Source organism: Nannospalax galili, unplaced genomic scaffold, assembly GCF_000622305.1.
Source record: "Nannospalax galili isolate Female #2095 unplaced genomic scaffold, S.galili_v1.0 scaffold514, whole genome shotgun sequence".
In the NCBI taxonomy this organism is placed as follows: domain Eukaryota; kingdom Metazoa; phylum Chordata; class Mammalia; order Rodentia; family Spalacidae; genus Nannospalax; species Nannospalax galili.
Genome location: NW_008336076.1, coordinates 2,167,503 through 2,190,727, shown reverse-complemented (window position 1 = coordinate 2,190,727; position 23,225 = coordinate 2,167,503). Strand labels below are relative to the sequence as shown.

The following is a 23,225-nucleotide window of genomic DNA, read 5'->3' as shown; positions in this document are numbered from 1 at the left end:
CCTGGCCTGTTTGGAAATCACCACTCAGCCACACGCTTCCCCCTGCAAAAACCCCCTACCTTTAGCCATGCTAGCATTCTCAGATGCCAGTAAGTCCCGTTATGGCCTTGTCATTCAGCGCATGGGAAAGGATGACACTTGTTACGTACAAGCCAATCCTGGCTCTGTCCAGTTGGGGGAGCTCCTGGCCTTGTTAAAAAATCTTCCAAGTCTGCCAGACTGAGTCGCTCAATATATTCTCTGACAGCCAGTATGCGGTTCAGGCCCTCAGATGTCTTCCCTTTGCTTGAGTAAAAGGCCATAAAGATCCCATCACTAGAATGATGAGAGCTCTTCAGATTATCTTAGATAACAGACAATGGCCCTGGCACATCTCCCACATAAGATCACACACCAAGCTCCCCGGGATCTTGGCAAAGGGAAATGACAAAGTAGATAAACTTATTATGTCTGTAGAGATTCCTCTACTAGAACAAGCCAGAGCCTTACACCAACAATTTCACCTTTCTCCTCACAGTCTGCATCACCTTCTACCTGACCTACCCATCTCTCAATGCAAACATCTTCTCTTTCTACTTAAATGCCTTGTTCTTCATTCCCGCAGTCAGAAAAAATTCAATCACTCGGTGTATCAGGCCCTCATAGCAATACACGAAGAATATTTCAACCCGCCCTATGCAGCCCGACAGACTTGGCTTGCACAAATGTACGAGGCCTACAGATAATTCCCCACCTCGACTGATCCCCCAGGACAATACCCCTTGGAGGGCTGGTAGTCAATGATGGGTAAGATCCTGTTGGGCTGAATCATCCTAAGCCAGGACATGGACGTGTATGCCCATGCTCCAGTGACGGGTAAGGTTCATGCCTGAATAGGACAACCTAAGACAGGCACAGTCCATGATCCTGGGGTCATCCCGAGGTGAAGCTGCCTACAGGCTCTCGCTGGACAGTCATTTTTAAAGAAAAAGGGTGGAAATGTAGCAGGAGGCCTCCAAAGATGGTGAAGACTCAAAGCCCTGGGATTCAGTGAGAATTCACTTCTTGGTCCGCAAATAGCCCACCAAAAGGACCCCACCATGAGCCCAGTGACTGCTGACAGACTGTGTGGTGTGGACCAATCAGAAAACAATGAGCTGACTAAAGGGACTTGGGGGTGGAGAAAGGGGAAATATAAGGCTTGCCCCCTCCTGCATTAAACAAGCCTGCAGCACCTCGCCTAGTGCTTGCTTCTACCTGGCTCCCAGAGTCTGTGTGTTGTGACTCCACACCTCTTGCCCCCCTAATCGGCAGGGGACCCGATCCAGATTAGGGTCTTCACAGCTGGCCTGAGGAGAACCTGCAACAAGCAGTGGTGGCAAATTTATAAAACATTTCTGTCCTTGTTTCTATTTTGTGCTACTTTTATCATCAATGGCCTAAAGTAGAAAGAGTTCTGGAAAGGACTATTCATAACTTTCTCTGTCTGTTATATGCATGGGAAGAAAGTTTTCTCCATTTAATATATACCTAGGGGCAGGAAAGTGATGTGAGACAGTGATGCTATGTCCTTACCTACACCTATGTGAGGCACGCACTCAAAAAGCGTCCAACTGTGGTCATCCACATGATGGTTCTTCAGAATCAATAGCTGGCAAACATCTCGGGCTGTGACATCGCTGGGCACTTCTAAAGCCCTGCTGGTCTCATCCTCACTGTAGACTTTGATCACCTGTGCAAGGAGAAACAAGAAAAAGAGTTCATATACTCTTGCTTGATGTATTGACTACTTTTCTCATTGCTGCAACAAAATCAAAACAAAAGAAACTTAAGGAAGGGCTTGTTTGGACTCAGTTTCAGGGGATGCAGCTCACCATGGAAGGAAGTCATGGCAGCAGGAGCTTGAAGTGACTGCTCACATTACACCCACAGTTAGGAAGCAGAGAAAGATGGATATTCATGCTCAGCTCACTTTCTACCATAAATTCAATCCAGGACCCAGGCCATGAAATAGTGCCACCCGTGTTTACATGGATCTTACCACCCCAATTAACACAACTTAAATAATCGCTCACAGGCATGACCCAAAAATTGTTTCCGTGGTGATTCTAAGTGTCTGAGGTATTCAGCATGAAGTCATGAAGTAAACATAGCTGATAACATGAAGCAATATAATACATCAATCATATCACCTGGTTGCCCAGGCTTTGCTTATGGTGAGAACAGCTCAAAACTACTTGAACAACACTTGCCAATTGAACAATATTAATAATAGTCACATTGAACATCAGAGCTCTGAACTTGCTCATCCTCGGTATTTTCTACTTTCTAGAAATATTTTATTTATTATTTTTATTTTATGTGTATGTGTGTATTGCCTGCATGTAGGTAGTAAGTGAATCCATGTGCAATGCCCTCGGAGAACAGAAGAGGGTGTCAGATCCCCTGGAACTGGAGTTATGGACAGTTGTTAGCTGCCATGTGGGTGCTGGGATTCGAACCCAGGTCTTCTGCAAGAACAATCAGTGTTCTTAACTGCTGAGCTATCTCTCCAGCCCCAGTATCTTCTACTTTACATCTTTGAGCTATACCTTCCCATTCCTTCCTCCCCAATCTGGCCCCTGATGACAACTATTTTACTCTGAATAGCTATATAATTGACATTTTTCTCTCATAAATCCACATATAGGCAACATTATGTAGTGTTTCTCCTCTGTCTGGCTTTTTAACTTAGAAAAATGTCCTCCAGGTTAAGACTTGTGGCAAATGGGAATTTTTTTAAGCAGGATCTTACTCTGCAGCCTGCGCTGGCCTCAAACTCACTGTTTAGCACAGGCTGGCCTCAAATTTGAAGCAATCCTCCTGCCTCGGAGTTTCAAATGCTGAGGTTACGTGCATAAGATACCACCTTCAGTTTAGGATCTCCTCATATGTAACAGTTAATAATTTTCCATTGTAACAGTACAGACACACATGTTGCTCATATATTTGTCCATCAGAGGAGGGAGAAGAGTTTTTACCATATCATGGATGTCATTAATAATTTTGAAATGAGCATGAAACTAACAAATCTCTTTAAGAGGTAATGATTTTTATTCCTTCGGTGTATGCCCACTAGGTAATATGGTATTTTGATTTTTAAGTTCTGCTTTTAATATTTTACCATTTTTATTTTATGCATATGAGTGTATTGCGTGCATGTATGTAAGTGCACCCATATCAGGAAATGCCTGTGGGTTTCAGAATAGGGCATTAGATCTCCTGGAACTGGAGTTAGGACAGTAGTTAGCTGTCATGTGGGTACTGGGTATTCGAACCTGGGACCTCTGAAAGAGTAACCAGTCCTCTTAATCACTGAGCCGTCTCTCCAGTTCCTGGTTTTTAATTTCTTTAGAGATTTCTATGCCGTTTTCTGTAAGGTGTACCTATATATCCTTCTTCCCATTACCAGAACACAAGCATTGACTTTCCTCTATGCCTCTAGTATGACATCTTCTTGTCTTTGGGAAGTCTATTTTGCAGTGGTTTTGACTTGAATTTCCCTCATGTTTAGTGATGTTCAGCACCTTTTCATACATCTTCTGGATGACTGTGTTCCTTGAAGAAATACATGCTTAGTGCTCATTTTTAAATGGGATTGTTTTTCCTTCTATCAGGCTGGAAGAGATCTTCACAAGTTTTAGATATTTGCCTTATCAGATATATGATTTTCATAGTCATATAGTCAATCTATAGGCAGATTTTCAGTAAAACATTCTACTAACATTTCGTTGTTGTAAGTTGGTGCACATGGGGGAGGGGCTAAAGATATATAATCTGAGAGTGCCAACACCACGAAGTACCTCTCTCGCCATTTTGCATGGCTGTCGGGGAGTCACAGGATCTATATTTGAGTGTGGACTTTTTTCAGCACAGCCACAAATGGGGGGAGCACCCATTCTTCTGTAAATAAACCCCCACCCTGTGCTCTGTTAACAAGTCCAATAAACTTCTTAGGATTGAAAAAAAAAAGTACAGAGCTAATGAAAACCTTCATTATTCCACCAAAGACCAAAGTTGACCCCATGTTGACAAATTCTTTGATCTTTGATTTCTTATTCCTATTTCTTTGATTCTTATTCCCTGCTTAAACTTCATTGCATATATATTTTTATGTAACCTACTTCAAGTTATTTCTGGAAAAATATGTTAAAAATTGTCTCTCTTTGGAATTAAAAAAAAAATAAAGTAAAAGAAAAACAAACAAAAAACCCAGCGGAGATATCTATTCACTAACCATATTGCAGGCTTTCTTTCTGGTTGGGGTGGGATGGAGATGTAGACCAGAGCTGCTGCTGTTCACAAAGACAGTGAACATGGTTAGATGGAGCCCCTAAGGAAGAAGTGACATGACCACATGCCTAAAGTTTGGCTCCACCAAATTCCTATAGTGAAGCCATGATCCCAGAGCGGTGGTATTATCTGTGGTGGTAGCATTGTGACGTTGTGGAGCTCTCCCGAATTCAATTAAGGCTTTACAAAATGCGTTACTCTGTGGCCCTAGAAAAGCTCGTCAAACACTTCAAGATGTTCTTCGCTCCACCCACAGGTGATGCTTGACCTTGAACTCATATCAGTGTTCCACTCATAATATTTCCTTTGGAAAATTCTTACTTATATTTGTTCCCAATTCAACAAGTCTATCCTGACTGTCCAAGGCTTCACAATGGGCCTTCTTTATGATTTTATTTTGTAATTATCTGTTTGCATGCCCTTCTCCCTACCTGTGCTAGCAAGTTCCTCCAAGAAAAAAAATCTCTAGTTATTTATTATTTATGCTTATATAGGAGACCTAGGCTAGGTGATGCTAGTTTAATAAAGACCTACTAGTGAATCACTTTGTACAAAGTGCAAAGCTTACCAGTGTTCTATACACAATAAATATTTAAGATATATTTGTACCATTCAATTTGAAACTATCTTCCTCCATGAAGAATTTAATTACCAAAATTTCATTGTTTGGGAAATTTAAATCCTTCTCAATGAAAATATACATGCAATTTTTCTTCATAAAAAAATCCAGGGGCTGAAGAGATTGTACAGTGGTTAAAAACAATTGCTGTTCTTCCAGAGGACCTGAGTTTGAGTCTCAGCACCTACATGGTGGCTAACAACCATCCATAACTTCAGTTCCAGGAGATCTGATGCCATCTTCTGGCCTATTCAGGGCAATGTACTTACGTGGTACACTTACATACATGCAGGCAAAACACCCATACACATATAATAAAAATAATAAAATATTTTTTTAAAATCCAAAGTAAGAACTGATTCAACATGGCAGCCCTGAGCCCCAGTGTCACTGAGGTGGCCATTGAGCACCTGCATGTACACTGTCAACGTCGTCATGATCATCTCTGAACTTTTCCTTCCAATCATCTATTTTGTGGTGGTTGTTGTTAAAACATGTAATTTCCAATGTCACAATTAATGTGGAGTCTCTAGTTAGGCTGTTGTTCATAAATGTGTGCCTTCTACATGTGAGTCTGAGCTAGACAGCTGGTAGCAATTTAGGAGATGATTTCCTGTGTCCATGAAACTGAACCAAGCTCCTTCCAAAAGCCAAGTGAAGATCACTCCTGGGAGGACAAAGCATGGTCCATGTAGGTAACGGGTCTGGAGCAATGATCCATGCAGATAATGGGTCTGGAGAAGGATAGATGGGCGCTGGAAAGGCCCCTTTGCCTCCTGACTACCCCCATGTGCTTTCTTAGAGGAAACTCTCATTACCTGGTATCCAAAAGCCTGCTTCTTATTTTGTATGTCAATCTTTTATTTCAGAGAAGCTAAGAAAATAAAAAGGCTAACAATGCTCTGAAGTTAAGATAGAGGGCAGGCGCACAGTGGGAAGTGAGGCTGGGAAATCAAAAGTGTAGCCACACAACCAGGAAATGCCACTGTTTTGTGTAGCCTCTTTCGTTGTAAATTTGAAAAAAATAAATTACCAAGAACTGAGACACACAAAGCGCCTCATTATTCTGTGTATTAATTGTATCTCTCACTAACATGTAATAACAGAAAACGAAAATAGTAAAGCAAAGTCCACAGAAATCTTCCCTGAACTAGACCCCAAAAGACAGCATAAGTTTATGGAATAAGCATGTTATTAGTTTAAAGAATAACACATACTGAGCAGAAAGAATACTTCTGTTTGAAGTTCATTTCAAATTCTGATTTTGTAAAAATCCTATTTAATGCTGATATTTTCCAAAATATTCTACATATATGTGTGTATATATGGATGTGTATATGTGTGTGTGCATATGTGTGTATGTGACTGTATATGTGTATATATGTGGGTGGGTGGGTACATGTGTGTGTTTGAGTATTTGTGTGGGTGAGTATAGGTGTCTAGGTATATCTGTGTATGTGTGGGGATGAGGATAGGGGTATGTGAATGTGTATATGTGTATGCATATGTTTATGTGTATGCGTGTATGTGTGTGTGTGTGTGTGTGTGTGTGTGTGTGTGTGGCAAAACTTTGCCTAGGATAATACTCCTCAGGAACACATCCCTATCATCTCTGAGATTTACTTGATAATTACAAAAAAAATTATGGCAGCAGTACAGCAACACTGTTGAGAACTCTGTTCTGTTTCTATTTATCTCCCTTAAATATGTGAGGACAGAGAAAATAATCTAAGCGTGAACTCTCAGGCAGAGTGGAATAGGCCTCTCTCTAAAAGTCTTACCACAGTAAACCTTCGTATCCAAGAAAACAAATCAACCCATCACAAAAGCTCCAGGGCTGGTATGTGTTCAATCTGAGTTGGGCCTGGATAGGATCATGTGAAACCAAACAGCAGTGCTGCTCTTCAGAATCCTTAGAATATAATATTAGTATTATGCTTCCTCTATACACTGAGAGATAATGTGAGCCAAAGTTTACAGAATCGTGTGAAATGTCCCAAATTCCCAGATTGCTTTGTAATGTGGAAAAAAATAGGATAAGGGGGTAATATTCAGATTAGTTCATCCAGGTCATCTGAAATTGTATGCCAACAGGAAGAAATTCTGCTTTGGCCCAAATTACAGGAAGCAGTTCATATATTAACAGATTGGAAGTTGACTAATGAGAGAAACATGGCTCCGAAAAGGTCTGTTTATAACATCCCACAGCATAAACAGACTACACAAGAGAAGTCTAGGTATATACGTAGCTGCGCTGAGGACACCTTCAGCACCACTGGATGCCTGACAAACTCAATAACCTTGGCCTTTAGAGCTTCAAAAACTGCTCTTGAAGCACTTGGCATGTAGCCATGAAAATTCAGTCACAGTGGTGTAGCCCTCACAGGGATGTGCTGGAGTGTGGGTAGGGCAAAACTCTCGCACTGACATCCTAGGAGAGTATGTTTAAACCCTTGGTACATCAGCTCCTCCTCTTCCTCTCCAAAGTAAGCAGAAGAAAGAGACTTAAAGATCTACCAGATTTTACAGTAGGAGACAGAACAGTAGAGAGAGAAAAGAAGCAATGTTTACTTTCAGAAAAGATTTCAGAGTCCTATAACCAACCTTTAGACTTAGAGACAAAATACTTAAAATGTAAGCAGGAGGTCATTTGTAAAAGAACCAACCAAAGAGAGGGAAACCACAAATCCAGGCAGTATGCACACTCTCAAAGTAAACTGCAGATTCCCCTGAATCACCTGGAATCTGATTCTAAGAACAGACAACGTGGAGAATCCTGGGAAAACAGCAGAGACTAAGCCACCTGCCTTCCCTCTCCACCTGCACCTGCAGCCACAGCAGTGGATAACAAAGGGCTACCCAGCCCCTCTCAACATGGACCAACTAGAGAGTGCTGGAAATGAACCAGGGGGGTCAACTAATCTTTTTACAGCCTCACAGAGCAGAAAATGCTTTCGGAGCCACCATGATTGGAAAGTAATTAGTGCCCATAGTTCTGTTCCTGTTACCCCTTAACAGAAGATGGTAGAGAGAACGGGCTTGCAGTTCAGCAAGGGGGAAGAGTGAGCACAGAAGGATTAGAAAGGAGCAACAATCCACAGGACAGAGTGCGAGAAAGGAAAAACGCAATCGTGGGGAGTGAGGCCTGGGCGATGACTGCCGCAGCTGTCCATCTCCTGGGTTGATGTTTCCATTTTAGGAAAATTTTAAGCTAAGTTAACTAATATTTAATTTTTAAAAATTTGATAAACATTTTAAACTTAGGTGATGACAATTATAAAATTTTAGGCACATAATTTCATTATTTATTGTGTGTATTAATTATATCTCTCACTAGCATTTAATTAACAAAAAATTAAAATTAAGAAACAAAGTCCACAGAATTTTTTCCTAAGTAGGCCCCCATGTGAAGATTATTTTATTTCTGTTGTTCTTTAAAAGTTTATCATCCAACTAAAGTCAGATTATAAAACATCTTCCAATGTTTCAAGATTTTTTTGTTATTTTTAACAGATAAGCCATGTACTTAAACCATTTGAATATTTTTATAACAAGGTCAGAATAGCCCTGGATTTTCACATTCTTCTAAATGAGGAATGCCGTGTCCCAAGATAAGAGACAGCGCAAGAGACTTTGACTTAAACAAGCCAGTGTGTTTGCTTGTGGGAATGGGAAATAATATGTTCATTATTTCTTCTTCCATATCTATTTTTCAAATAGGGTATCTCAAAACAGTCTTAACCAAAAGCCCCTCACAGCTCAGGCAAAGCCATTGCTTTCTTGCTGACTCACTGTATTATTTTTAGCTGCCAAATATTTTCTAAGAGCAAACTAATACATAATCTGGAGAAACCAAGTAGCAAGAAAGTCTTAAACTTGAAGGAGATGTTCAATAATGCATTAGACCTGAGCTGTACAAACTATCCATATTTAATTAGTTATATTTACTCAAAACAGGTAAATGTCACCAACATCAGACTGACAAGAACTGACTGACAACCAGGCCGATTCCACACCCAACTTTATTCCCTACAAACTGTTCCTTCCCTAACTCTAACCACCCTTCTTTTGCTCAGTTTCTTGAAAGAACCAAACCCCTTCCACAACACAAGGCCTTTGCACTTGCTGCTAGTGCTGTTGAAAACATTGTCTCCCCATATTCTATTTTTCTCCTGAGATCTCAGGAAAACCACTATTTCTGTGAGGAAGATTTCAGTGACCCTTCCAGTTTAGGACCAGGGTCTCTGTTCCGTGTCTGTACACATGCTATGGAGTCGCCATCCATGGCCCTTGCTAATCAGAAGGCCACAGGACATTAGGGCCACAGCAAGTTCTACTTCTCATTAAATCCCCAGCAGCTAACAGAGCACAGGAAACACAGTGGACAATTGAAACTATTCTTCCATGATGAATGAAGTCATTGTCTATAATGGGTGAGACAGCATTAGAGATTCCAAAGTAACAGCCTTGAAATCTCATGGTGTTTGAACAGGCACTCCTGGCCCAACAAGAAAGCATCAAGTTTTCCTGACATTTCTGAGCTGAACAAAGGCCAACTGGGGGATGAAGATGGCCCACTTTCTCTGGGATTGTGTAAACTGTTAAAACAAGTCAGAAAACATCTGGGTAGAGCAAATATCATAAGTAAGAAATATGAGGAAGAAAGAAGTGAAAAAAAAAATTGACAGGGATCAGAAAACAGCGAAAGCTGAAGAGATCAGGGTTCCCTTAGAAGGACAGGCCTGAAGCTGTACAGCTGCCAACAGAACACAGAGCAGAGGGGTGGCCTTGACTAGGCCTAACGAGCACCCCCTTCCCTCGTCTGCCACCAGAGAAGATCCTCTCTACAAGCCCTAATCACAAGGCACCTCTTGAAAATGGCCCACCATATAGAGATACGGTTTAAAATAGCAGTCTTGGTGGCTTTGCTAAACAAAGACAAGAGGATATGGCTGGTAACCAACCTCATGGCAACTGGGAAACAGCTTATTTACAAATAACAGAAAAATCAACCCTAACTGGATTAGGAAGCTCAGGGTTCCGGTAGGCAAGTCCCTGAATTCCCACTGACCTGGGCTTTCTCGGCTCATCCCTAACCCTTTGCTCTTGAGACCACAGGATGGCCCATGCCCACCCTGCCTATGTAGGAGTTCTGGCCAAACAGTCATTGTGTGTGTTCTGCTTCAGTTGGAAGGAGAACTGACAGCATTCAAGGACCTGCATAACTAGAGATCCAAAGAACTTGCTGGAGTTCTGGATACAAGCTCAGAATGCAGTTGACCCAGAAAGGGATTTTGTATTGCTGTATCTGACTGCTTGGCACACCAACCGGGCAGGACATGCCATGTCTAGGCTTCCAATTAAGAGAGGAGAAACAGCCTATAAGCAAAAGAGAGCTAAGCAGAGCTCCTGAAAACCCTCCTCTCAGCTCTGCCCCTAATGCTGTCCTTTCTCTTTTTGGCGCTGCTTGTCTAGAATTTGAGCCCTGGCCATGGCGCCTTCTTTGTTTTCCCCCCACCGCACCCTTTAGGGGATAAAAAGAAAATACCTAACTCACATAGGCGTTCAGTTTTGAAGTGAGAAATAGGAAGCCCTTTGAGTTTACTCTGTTATGCAACAGGTAAAAATATGAAACAACACACTCAAGTTTCATTATCAAAGCAAGCAAGTACTAAGAACTAAGTTAAAAATTATCCTAAGTTGGGGCTTGAGAGATGGCTCAGCAGTTAAGAGCACTGACTGCTCTTGCAGAGGACCTGGGTTCAACTCCCAGCACTCAAATGGTGGCTACAAACTGTCCTTAACTCCAGTTCCAGGAGAGCTGACACCCCTCTTCTGACCTCCATGGGCATTGCACAATACAGGTGCACTTACATACATGCAGACAATACACTCATACACATAAATAAAACAATTAATAAACTTTTAAAAATTACCCTAAGCTAACTCATACATATGCATATGTGAACACACACACACACAGAGATACACACAGATACACACATACACACACACACACACACACACACACATTTTTAAGGATTTAAATTCAATATGTAAAATAGAGGGTCAAGGCACAAATCCCATCCTGAGCTCCCAGTGACTTCATCAAAGGAGCATTTCTGAAGCTTTGATGTTTTGAAACTCATGTAATTCCTTTAAGGTGCCAGGGCTGAACCTCCCTGAAATGCACCAGCCTTCCCAGGAGCAATACTCATTCATACCTAAAGTAGAAACCACTGGCCCTGGTTCTGTTAAACACATTATTATCCTGGTATGTCGTTTCAGGTCTTGAGCAATCATTTATTCTCAGCATAACTATCAGACACATCGAAGGGAAAGTTAAAAATCATTTCATGCCATGAGAAAGAAGAACTAGGGAGGGATGGGGGGACAAACATTTCGATTCTGTAAGAAGGAGAGACAGAGGAGAACCCAGACACGACATACCAAGACTTTATTGCAACTACTGAGCTGGGTGGCTGAGCTGGGTGGCATCCATCAGTGCACTGTTAGGAGCTATTTGTTTTCACTAATTTTTAAAAGCACATTTTTTCATAATTTAATGTCTCTAAAACTTGGGTGAAGCTTACAATCAAAGATCTGTTACAGTTTGAAAATGTATAAAATAATGTCTGGTGTCCTTTATAACATCATCCAGTCAATGAAATATGCTATGTGCATTCTTTCTGGGGCACTTAGATATTATTCTATAGACTTAAAATAGTATAGAAAACATCACTCTCTAGATCCTAACATTCCTATGTTGTGACAGCACTAAGGACCACCAATTTATATCCATGTTGCAATTTTGCTTTTTGTTTAATTTTCTAAACATTTCTATCAGTGCAAAATGCAGAGTAAAAGAAATAGAATCAACACTATCAGAATCATAAAATAATACAGTGTAGAGGAATCTGGATGAACAGCCAATGAAATCCCCCACGTACAAATGAAGAAGCCAGGCTGGAGAGGCTCCGCTAACCCAGGCACCTGCACCTGCTCCCTGGCAGAACCAGAGCTCCCGTCTGGGCTCCAAGCTGATGAGGCCTGTTTTTCCTACCCTGCCAGTCCAATTTCATGCCTCTTTAAGCTGCTGCTGCCACATGACTTGGGTAAAAGTATTAGCTAGCCAAACAGTATGCTGGAATAGAAACACAATGTATGCCACCAAGCACCTAGCTTTCTAAATGTCAAAAAGAGTTGGTTTCTTTGGTTTTTCACTTTTCTAAGTAGCGTGTCAGAAAATTTGCAAATATTAAAACAACCAGCAGAGGGAGTCTTTATTCTGTGTTGGTGCAATTAGAGAAAGAAAACCAGGTTTTCAGGTAACTCAGATCTATGAGATGCTCAGCTTGAAGCCAGGCCTGGGGACCCACATAGTGGAAGAAGAGGGATGACCCCCACAAGTTGCCCTCTGAACCTCCTCACGAGCACCTCCCCCATAACACATATAAACACACAGTAAGTAAACCAAACGTAAAATAAAAATTTAAAAGAATACAGTATCTTGAATCATAATCATTAACAATCATAAATCATTAACAATCATAAATCATTAATCATTAACCCCATGAAATTCTTTCTTGATGCATTTATAAGTAGAAATATATATTTTAATTCTTAACTATTTGAATTTTTGATAAGTTTTTCTGTTAACTTCAACACAAATGTTCTGTGATATGTATGTGCACGCATAAGCATGGGTACAGGTGTGCGCATGTGTGCATGACAGCATCGGGACTATTAATTTAGCTATGCAACCTAATTTGACTTCTAAACCTATAATATAATGTTCTTGGTATTTTCCAAAACATATATACAAACACAGGGCAGGTTAAGGAAGTTATAATCACTTTCTGACAATGCCAATATTGCCAACACATTTTTTTATTTCTCTTTTGATAGCGTCTTAAGAGTGGGCATTTTTAAATCTTGCAAGGATGAAAATCTTTATCCTTTCTGGGGCATTACTATCTGAAATTACCAAAAGTCCTGCTTCTTTCCCCTGCCAACAAGAGATTATTATTTTTAAAACTTGGCTTCAGGGACTGGGATACCGCCAAGAGAGCCAGCCCTGCAGACTGCTCCAAGCAAGAGTCTGAGACTGTCCATTGCCCCAGCTATTTTTAATCTGCCTTCTCTGCCAGGCATGGACCAAGCATTGTGGTTTACAAAATAATGTGAGGCTCAGTTCCTGTTCCTGTGGAGGTACAGCCCAGCTGTCTGCAGTGACTGGGAACACTGGATTGGCTCTGGATCAGACTTGTAACCCAAACTCATCCTCTGTGTCTTAGACTCTTCATACTACAAAATGGGTGAAAAACTGGGGAACTGAGAGCTCTCAATGCTATGTTTTACACATTAGTATTGTTATTATTGCAAACTTTTGAAAGCAAAATGAGGCTATTGTGATGAAGTTCCAAGAGACCCTTATAGCCCAGTGTACTCTAAGGTACTCTGATGTGTTGGCTTACTGTCTTGGAAGTGAGTCTGAGGACACAGTGAGGAAAAGTAAGTCAAAGGACAAAAAGACAGATTGGCAAATGAGGTGAGAATTGTCCTGTTTGCAGGGTACAGGTAAGAAAGAAAGCATTGCAGCCACACTGTGGAGCAGGGAGATACGGTGTGTGCCCAGGCTGAGGAGCAGGCTGTGCAACGTGTGCCCAGGGCGTTCTGTGACAGACTCCTGTCAGGGAAGAGATGCAGGTACCAGGTCCTATCACTGCCATTTACTATTTGGAGCTTTGGGTATGACACTTAACCTCTCTAGGTCAATCCTCTTCATCCAAAACAGGTTTGGCAACCAACCCTGTCAGGTTCTTGTGAAGATTAAAAGAATGTGTAATTAGCAATGGGCAGATTGTAGCTGTTTTCATTTTTATCGGTCTGTGTGGAGAGGAGTCTTCTAAATTGCCAACGGCAGCAAGTTGGAGCTGGATAAAGATAATAAAAAGGCCTGAGTGTGTGACTTTCCACCCTGAGGGATAAAACTCTAAGAAAAATAATAAAGGATAAAGAATGTTAAGAAATGACAATGTGTTTTCACAAAAACCGTGTTTACACAATTAACTTCAGGTGGAGTATCCCATGTTCAAAATGCTTGAAACAAGAGTTTCAGATGCCTTTTTTGTTGTACATTATGGAATAGCTATGCATACATTATAAGCTATCTTAAGGAAAGAATCCAAATGTAAACACAACATTCATTCATGTTTCATATATGTTTTATGCTTTCAGCCAGAGGGTAATTTTATTCACTGTTTTCAATGCACCTGACCTGAGATCAGGGGGATTCTCAAGGCTTATGGCATGACATTGCTTTTCAGAAAAGTTTCAAATTTTAGTGCATTTCACATTTGAAATTTTTGGGCATTAGAGATGTTCAGCATGTATAGACCAACTCTGTTCTTCACTGTTGAGTCCTGATCAGGTTGACACAGCCTGCTGTCCCACAGCTAACTTGCTAGTATTGCCACATATGCCGCTCTTCATGCAGGTTTACCTCTCAAACATGCAAACCATTAAGTCCCTGACTAGGACATCGTGAGGAAGAATCATCTAACTATATATCTTGTTGCATTTAAACCTGTGCTCCCAGTGTGTACACACACACACACACACACACACACACATATATGTCAGTTTATAATAGTATTGTAGAGATTGTGTTACTTTTTTCTAGGTCTCATTACTGTCATCCTAAAGTTACAGAACAAGGGAGCAATGGGAACACGGTTTGAAAACTGCTCGTCCTTCTCTTCCTGGTAACATTCTATGAAGGACAGCAACTTTACTAAATTTATTTGCTACATGAACAAATTTTAGATGACCACCCTAGCAGGACAGAACATAGAACATTTAAATTCCTAGTAAAAAGAAGATTTTAAACTGCTTATAAAACTAATAAAACCAAACCTGCAGATCCAGCTTCCAGCAGGCTGCAGCAGAGGATGCAGGGGTTGAGGCTAGTCTGGGCTGTATATTGAGACTCTGTTTCTCAGCAAACACACACACAAACAATACCAGCAAATAAGAAAACCAAAGCCAACAAATGAACAAAAAATACCGCAAGCCTTTTCTCTAGTAGGGGAAAGTGGTACACATGTGTTGGGCTTCTACTATGAGTCAAATACTTTTAAAGGTTTGTCTATTTAATACTCAGCATCTTTCCACGCAGATACACCATTATAAGGGATACAGAGAAACTGGTTCTTAAGTTTGAAGTCACACACTACACCTGAGGTTCCCCCTCAGGCTAGGGAGCAAGCTGAGCACCAGCACAGGGCTTTCCAGCTCTAAACCACATGATGTCTAGGTTTCCTGAAACCTTATTACTCAGGAAAGGAAACATTCTGTGTAAATATAATACATAAAGCATATACTGGGTGACACCCTTCCAGGGTAAGGGCATGTTGAGGTCACCCTAGTAAAAATGACAAGGACAAGAGGAAAACCAAGGTTTGGCAGCAAGGAAAATTCCAGGTACAAAGGAGGAAGGACTACCACCCTCCATGCAAACCCCATCTAAACTCAAGCTGTCTGCAGACTTGACATGGGGCTTCCATGGGGACTGTTCCACCCAGGGAAGCCACTCTCCCTACTCATCCCACCTATACAAGCAACAGAATCCACTGGTTCAAAGGGCATCACCAAACTTGATAGCTGGCATCAGGGCAATAACAGATTTACAAATATTTACTGACTGCCCAACATATTTGAGGCACTCAGGTAGTGATGCCTAGCTCTGTTCCAGAGTCACCTTTCACATTTTCTCTCCTAAAGAATCTTGATGCTGGTGAGGAGGTTGGGTGCTGAGCTCCAGGCCTGCTTTCCCCAACATACTTTGTGTTCCGTTACCCACAGGATATAACCCAGGTCAGTAAGATGTAAGCACCAGGTTATTCCAGTGTCACATTAACATGAGCTAGAGCTGGCCTGCCCGCCTGCCCATGAAACCATCCTCAGTGCCAAGACTGAGAATAAGATGCTGTGGATTCACATTTATCACTCCATAAAAGGAAAGAGGACCACACCAGGGAGCATAGAACAAGCAAGAGAGAATTTGGTCGCCTGAGGACATTGTGAAGCTGCTATATTAGCTGTGTGCTGATCTTTGTTGCAAAGCAAAAGCAAAAGCTATCCCTCCCCTAGTCAATCTACTGTCCTTTGACTTTTCTGGTTACATAAAGTTATTTAAAGGTATGTTTCCTTCAAATGTAATCGAATTGCAAAACAAAAAGCAAATACTGAAAAACAAATTATGCAAGTAATCTAAAAATGAACAAATACACAGAGAAGACCAAAAAGCCAAATCTGAAAAACCCAGGAAAAGGAGATAAATAGTAGTGATGGCGACCAAGCTTCCAGTATGAAAAGAGGAATCAGTAAAACTGGTGTCAGGAGACTGGAGCTGCTGAGGAACAAAGATGTACCCTTCCACTCAGAATTAAGACACTGAAGAGAAAAGCTGAGAGAGATTTTTAGAGGACTGGAAGGAGCCAACTGCTTGTGCTGAGCCTTGAACAATAGCACATGGGCAAGGCAGAATGAGCCTTCACTCTGTAGGCCAGACAGAAGAGCTCTAGGAGCAAAAAGGCACAGAGCCCATGGGGTTAAATGTCATTTGATGTGGGAGGAGGAAAACTGTGCTCCAGTGGAGGTTCCTGTGAAGCTGGATAGGCCAAGGGGCAGCCAGGCAGAATAATATATTCACTGAGCGGGTTTGTTTGAAACTTTCTGGGGAAAATAGTGATATGATGAATAGTTTGGGGAAATTACAGCAATGACTCTAGCTGTATGAGAAAGATAGTTATAACATAAGGTACTCTGTTGTATGGCTGGGAAATCAGTACTCATAAATAGCCTTGTATCAGTACTTATAAATAGCCTTTTTCCTCTTACAGTTCTGAATACTGCAGGATCTGGTATACATATGAGCATCTCATATGAAGGAGGTATGCACAGAGAATGCAAGAATACTTATAAGCATAACTTGAAAAACAGTATTAATTGAACAGAGGCATCAAATACAGTTATGCACAGAATTAAATGGCCTTGTAACCGTGCAGACATTTTACCAAAAAAAAATTGAATTTTGCATTTTATTTTGTACTTTATAATGCCCGGATTAAAATGTTCTCTTTCTTGATTCTTTCTTGACGTTCCAGGTATAAATATTCTCATATTCTCATATTCTCTCTCTCTCTCTCTCTCTCTCTCTCTCTCTCTCTCTCTCTCTCTCTCTGTGTGTGTGTGTGTGTGTGTGCATGTGTGTGTCTCTCTCTCCCCCTCTCTCCTCTCTCTCATATTGTATATGAAAAAGCTGCTTATAATTGCTTTCTGTGTAAAATATTTTTTATATGAGGACCTATGGGAATTGGCGGAGTTGCAGAGGAAGATGTAAGGATTCACCTTAGCTAAATCCACAATTGAGTTGAATGGTAATTATACACGCCATAAGGCAATTTCATTAACATTGATTTCAGAAGGTAACACATATCTAGGAGAAAGACACTAGAAGTCACAAGACCTAGATTCTATTTCTAGCTTTGTCACTGACCTTCTGTGAGGCCTTGCATAAGGTACTTAACATCCAAGAGACTCAGTCATCTCACTTGGGAAGGGAGAGAGGGGAGGGGAGGGAAGGGAGAGAGGGAGGGCAGGAAAGGGAGAGAGGAGGAAGAGAAGAAAAGAAGGAAGGAGGAAAGTAAAGCAGTAATGTAGCAGTTAACCTGGGGGAAACGCTGAGGTGAAAGATGTAGTCAGAGTGTTTGGTAACAAATCTAATGAAACTTTCTTCACTAAAACTTTGATTTACTGGAATCAAGGAAATCAGATCCTTATAGAATTAAAAGAAGTCAAATTTTTCTCTTCAATCTCTTTGACAGAGTCTACAAAAACGCTCTAATCTCAAACTTGCTGCTCTATAAATAAAATCTGTACTGTGTGAAGGAAACCCCATTTCTTCATCATTCCAAGAGAACTGCAGGGCTATTTCTAAAAGACACAGTAAATGATAAGAAAACCACTACCTAGTGCTTTTGAAAAAGCATGTTCTGAAATGCTCCTGGCCTTTCACGTGGTCACAGTTCCAGCTGGTAAACTATTTGGCAAGGCCTACTCATCCCAGTGACCAGCTTACACCCCATCTATGGGGAAAGCACCTTCTAGTAAAGAGGAGAAATTGCCCCCACTGTGTATTTTAAAGTTCTTGCATTTGTTTATGAGATCCTTGGGGATTTAACTAAACACATGCTAGATATAAAAGCATTTTAAATTTTAGTGCATACAAAAATGACATTTTAATTACAAGTATGGGTGAATTTCATATCTTAAGAAAAAAATGAGTCATTGTATGACCATAGAAGATGGATGTCTTTCAGTCATAAAACAAAGAACTTCATTAAGTGAAAAAATTGAGGTTTCAAGAATTGAGTAGACAAATGGATCCTTTGGTGGCTAAAATGGCAAGAGAAAGAAATGGACCAAGTACGTTCAAGAAAACAAGAATATGCTTCATGCTAATGTATGTAAGCCCATGATCACAGAGCTGAGCTATAGGAATTCTGATGTACACAGTACTCATCACTGAAATCTGACAAGAAATTTATTACAAAAGCAAAAGAAATTACAGTGATGTGTTCATTGGCAGCTTGGATGTAACATCAACAGCAATCAGAGCTTTCCAGGGTCACCTTGTTTTTCTCCTCACTACTCAGTGCTAGTTGTTTTGCAGCCAAGTTTTACTCCTACCAATTTCCTACACACTGCTCAAAGTCCTTGAAACTGTAGCACCCGTTCTATTGTTTTATACTGTCTTAAAAAATAAGCAACTTAAAAACTTAACTAGAACCAAGGCCACGTGAAATGTGCTCTTTGAGTTACAGAATTACAGACTCAAATCTAGCTACAGAGAGATCATTTACCAACACCTCAGCTGTTCCCACAAAGTCAGGATGAGAGGCTGCGAACTGAGGTGATTAGCCAACATCACTCAGCTAGTAGGAGAGAGCGAGGAGAAAGAGTCCAGACAGGAGGCTCCCATCACACCAACATGTCATAAAAACAAGCCACATGATGAAAGAGCTGTGCTGAATCTAAATGGATAATGGTTAAACTGAATAAGGAACTGAAATAGGACATGGATTTGACATATGTTAACATACCTTTCCATATCCACTGATCCATCAGCAAGCCTATATTGTCAATATTAATGTGTTGCTGTCTCTAAGCCAGTATAAAGATTCAAGCGCCTAAGTTTTAATTAAATTTGCATAAGGTGAAAGAAAGACATCAAGAAAAATAAAAAGCATATGTTGGCAAAATGACATTACAGCCATACCAATGCCAAGTGAAATGTATGTGGCAATGGTTGACTAGAGGAGAACGTAAACCAGAAACTTAAATTTAAAGGTAATAAAAGAAACACTTGGTTTTCTTAAGAAAAACAATTGTTCAGTCTGACATGTTTCAAGTAAAACAAGACCTTTGACTTAATGGAATGCACTAATAGTTAACAGTTAACTACTGAAGGTTGAATAGAGAAATAAACACTACAGTTTCATGTATCACTAAAACCATTCCGAAAGCATATTGCAGAAATGTCATTCAATGATTTCATTTCTACATCACAGCTACGATTCTGTAAGTTACTGAACCTTGGTGTTTCTGCAAGTGGAGTTTATTATGGCTAAACTGCATGATGTATAAATACAATCACAAGTAAGACATGAAAGTCATCTTTATAAAAACCTAATACTTTCATACACAGGCTTGATTATATTAATAATTAACAGAAAGCTTTCTCACAGGACAATTGAATGGAAAGTTTTTCTATGCAAACAGAAAGAAGCTCAATAGAAATGGATAGAAACTCGAAGATAATAAACCGGTGCCATGTGTTTAAGCAGTTAAATAGTAATACAGTCCCTTTAATAATGACAAGATGGATGCATTATGAATTACACGGAAACAAAGAAACTGTTCCTTCATTAAAAAAAAAAAAGTACGAAACACAATAGCTAGCAGATTTTCTAATGAACTAAAGGCAAAGATGCCTGAAGTTACGGAAGAGAAATAAGAACAGGAGGAAAAGTTGACTGCATACAGTCTCTAAATCCAGCCCGAGGATGAGAGCAGCAGCTTTTGCACAGAGGTATTTTTACAAGGATGTTCCAGCAACATTTTTTTCCCTGAGTTTCATTCCAATAATATATCTTTTAATTACCAGATGCCTCAACGGATTCTTGCCTTCTCACAGTTATGTAAGCTTCAAGTATATTAGTAAACACACCAAAACAGAAGAATAAAGGCAGAAAGAAAAAAAAAATCACAGAAAAACAAAAAGGCAAAATAAGCCACCTACCCTCTTCTGTAGAACTAGTGGAGTTATCGCAGGGAGAGTGACTCTTCTCGCACTTAAACTCATGCCTGCCCTTCTAGAATGATCCCCACTTACAGACCATAGACAATGTGGAAGAAGTCCTGAACTGTTACTCCTCGGGACTCCCAAGGCAAAGAAACTCCAGGGAAGTAATGTCACCCTGCTTCTGAGATTCCAGTCTACCCCAAAGCCAATTAAGGATGGCTGCGGACAGAGCAGGGCAGTAGCCAATCACAGCCCCAGAACCCCGCCTTTGTCCTTGGAGACACATTCAGATACTTTTGTTTATGATATTTAAAGAACCAGATTAACAGGCATCTAGTGCACTTAATAGTTCTTTTCCAAAACAGTGCAATTCAATGCCATCTTTGCTGATTAGGCAGCTGTTTTACTAACGCATTTCAACATAAGGCAGATAAGAAACTGTTTATATTAGCCCATTCAAAGTATGTAACTATGTAAATGAACCAAATTTATTTATGCTACCTTAAAATCGACGACTAGTCTAACTGCAACATCTGATATGAGGGACAGAAAATAATCCTGACTTACAATGGGTATAAAGTATTAGTTGATGCTACAGTATAAGATTTTAATACATATTGATATATTTCATGCCCCAAGCAGCTAAAATTTTTATGTTGTCAAACTACCAGGTACTCTTGATGTCACATACTATTGAGCATTAACTATCAAACATTATTCAAACAATCAAACTAAACAATGCTAAATAGAAAAGCTGAATTCAAAATATCTGAATCTTCAGCATGTTTATAGAAAGCAGGGAATGTGTATAATTTAGCATATTTCACTTGTAAAAAACACGTAGAAATGGCTGCTGGTCAAATCTCTTAAACTTTTAATAACTATTTTACATTTCTATTAGAATAACTATAATTTATATTCTAATTTAGGGGGTGGTTAGAGGAAGTTCACAAATAAACAAATATTAATCTCTAACAAAAAAGTATCTAATAAAGAATGAAACACTCCAAAATGACCAAACATTACATATAAAAATTAATCTTGAGTTTTCACAATTGTGAAATTGCTCTGGCCAAGGTCTGTTGAACCTTCTCAGGATTTCTCAGCCAAGACCACAGAATGACCACTCCCAGCGTTCGGCAGCAGAGGAACGCCCATCTGTAGATAGTGATGGGATTGGTAGCTGAGCAGCGTCTGCCACCCAGACACACACTTTCCATTTCATTATTCAGACTGCTTCTCCCTGGGATTGCCTTACTGCTTCACACTGGAGTGTCATTTTTCAAAAATTTTTTTAAATTTTATTTTTATTTATGTGTATATTGCCTGCATGCATGTAAGTGCACCCTATGTCATGCAATGCCTGTAGAGGTCAGAAGAGGGTGTCGGATCCCCAGGAACTGGAGTTACCAATAGTTGTTAGCCATCATGTGGGTACTAAGATTTGAACCCAAGTCCTCTGCAATAGCAGCCAGTGCTCTTAACCACTGAGCCATATCTCCAGCTGGGAGAGTCATTTTTGTGCAAAGTGATCTCATATCTCATATTCCTCAAAAGAAAAAGGTACTAGAACTCCAGGATTCCTTACTTTGAATTTTAAAGCTTAGTGTCCCCCTCTGACAGAACCTAGTTTGGGGGCATCAATTTGGTCTTTATTCAATTAAGTTTATCAAGGCAAAATTAATTAGCATATATTCATTATACAAAGCAATGGTTGTATAATGACATTTACATTGACCATATTCACCCCCATTACTCTCTCCTATCCCCCACCTTCCCTTCACACCATATCCTTCCTTCTCCCAAATAGCCCCCTTCTACTTTCAGTACATTTAGTATTTACTTCTTCATTCACTCATTCATTTATGGGAGGGTGCACAAATGCCATGCTCACATGTGGAGATCAGAGTATAACTTGCAGGAGTCAGTTCTCTCCTTCCACCATGTACACCCCAAGGACCTAACTCGGATCACCAGGCTTGGCAGCAAGCACTTTCACCTGCTTAGCTATCTTGTCACTTTATCCAGCCATGCACATTATGCTACTGTGCTAACCATTTGAGAGAACTTATTGAATATCCAAGTGTGTCATCTCTCTCAAAGACCCAAATCAAAATTCACTCCACCAGCAAATCATCTTCCATCTGAGTCATATCAGCCCTTGTTTGGCACATTTTATGCCCACTTCTCATATTTGAGCCTGTACTCAATACATTGCTTTGATAAATGTAAGCCAATCACAGGCCTCAGTTTTTCCTGCTCAAAGAAAATTCAGTCTTTATTGGTGGGACCCAGGTTCTTTTTTCCTCTTCTCCTTCAAGAATGCCTGGCAAAGTGCTCTCTGTGCACAGTATAAATTATTGAATTTTAATTTATTTTATTTTTTATTGAATTTTTGTGATTTTCATACAATATACTTTGATGGGATTTAGATCTCCTCCCCTATCCACACCTCCCCCACTGCACCCTGCCCAATTTAAGGTACTCTCATATATAGATGGAGTCTGATTTGTGTCCCCAAATGTCCTTCAGTGTGGGTCTGTGATGGTTTGAATGAGAATGTCCCCCATAGGCTCCAAGTTGGTGTCACTGTTTGGGGAGGTCTTAGAATGTCCCCCATAGGCTCCAGTTGGTAGCACTGTTTGGGGAGGTCTTAGAAGTTGTGGCCATGCTGGAGGAAATACATCACTGGGGGCAGGCTTAGAGTTCTTAAGCTTGCCAGATCTAAAGTTGGTGCTCTTGCTTCTTGTGCCTGCTTAAAGATGTGAGAGCTTAGCTTGTGGTCCTCTTCCAGCCACTTCTGCCACCATGCCTTCCCACTATGATGGACTCTTGCCCCTTTGGAAGTATAAGCTTAAATAAATTCATCCTTCTGTAAGTTGCTTTGGTCAGTGTTTCTATCACAGCAACAACAGAAAAGTAATT

At 40.4% G+C, this 23,225-nt stretch overlaps 1 protein-coding gene across 2 annotated transcripts in view; it reads right to left on the bottom strand.

Annotated features, from left to right (window-relative positions):
- The window catches only part of Grb14 (growth factor receptor bound protein 14), a 119,973-nt gene that overhangs the window by 45,079 nt on the left and 51,669 nt on the right, over positions 1 to 23,225 (bottom strand). Inside the window, exons 1-2 of one of the 2 annotated variants that reach the window (XM_017797576.2) lie at positions 20,298 to 20,464; positions 1,555 to 1,711 (exon numbers count right to left, since the gene is read on the bottom strand). In XM_017797576.2, the coding sequence (XP_017653065.1) occupies positions 1,555 to 1,711; positions 20,298 to 20,360 (220 nt within the window). In that variant the 5' untranslated portion in view covers positions 20,361 to 20,464. Of the gene's footprint in view, positions 1 to 1,554; positions 1,712 to 20,297; positions 20,465 to 23,225 lie in introns of those variants that run through there. The other variant, XM_008830904.2, reaches the window with a different exon arrangement.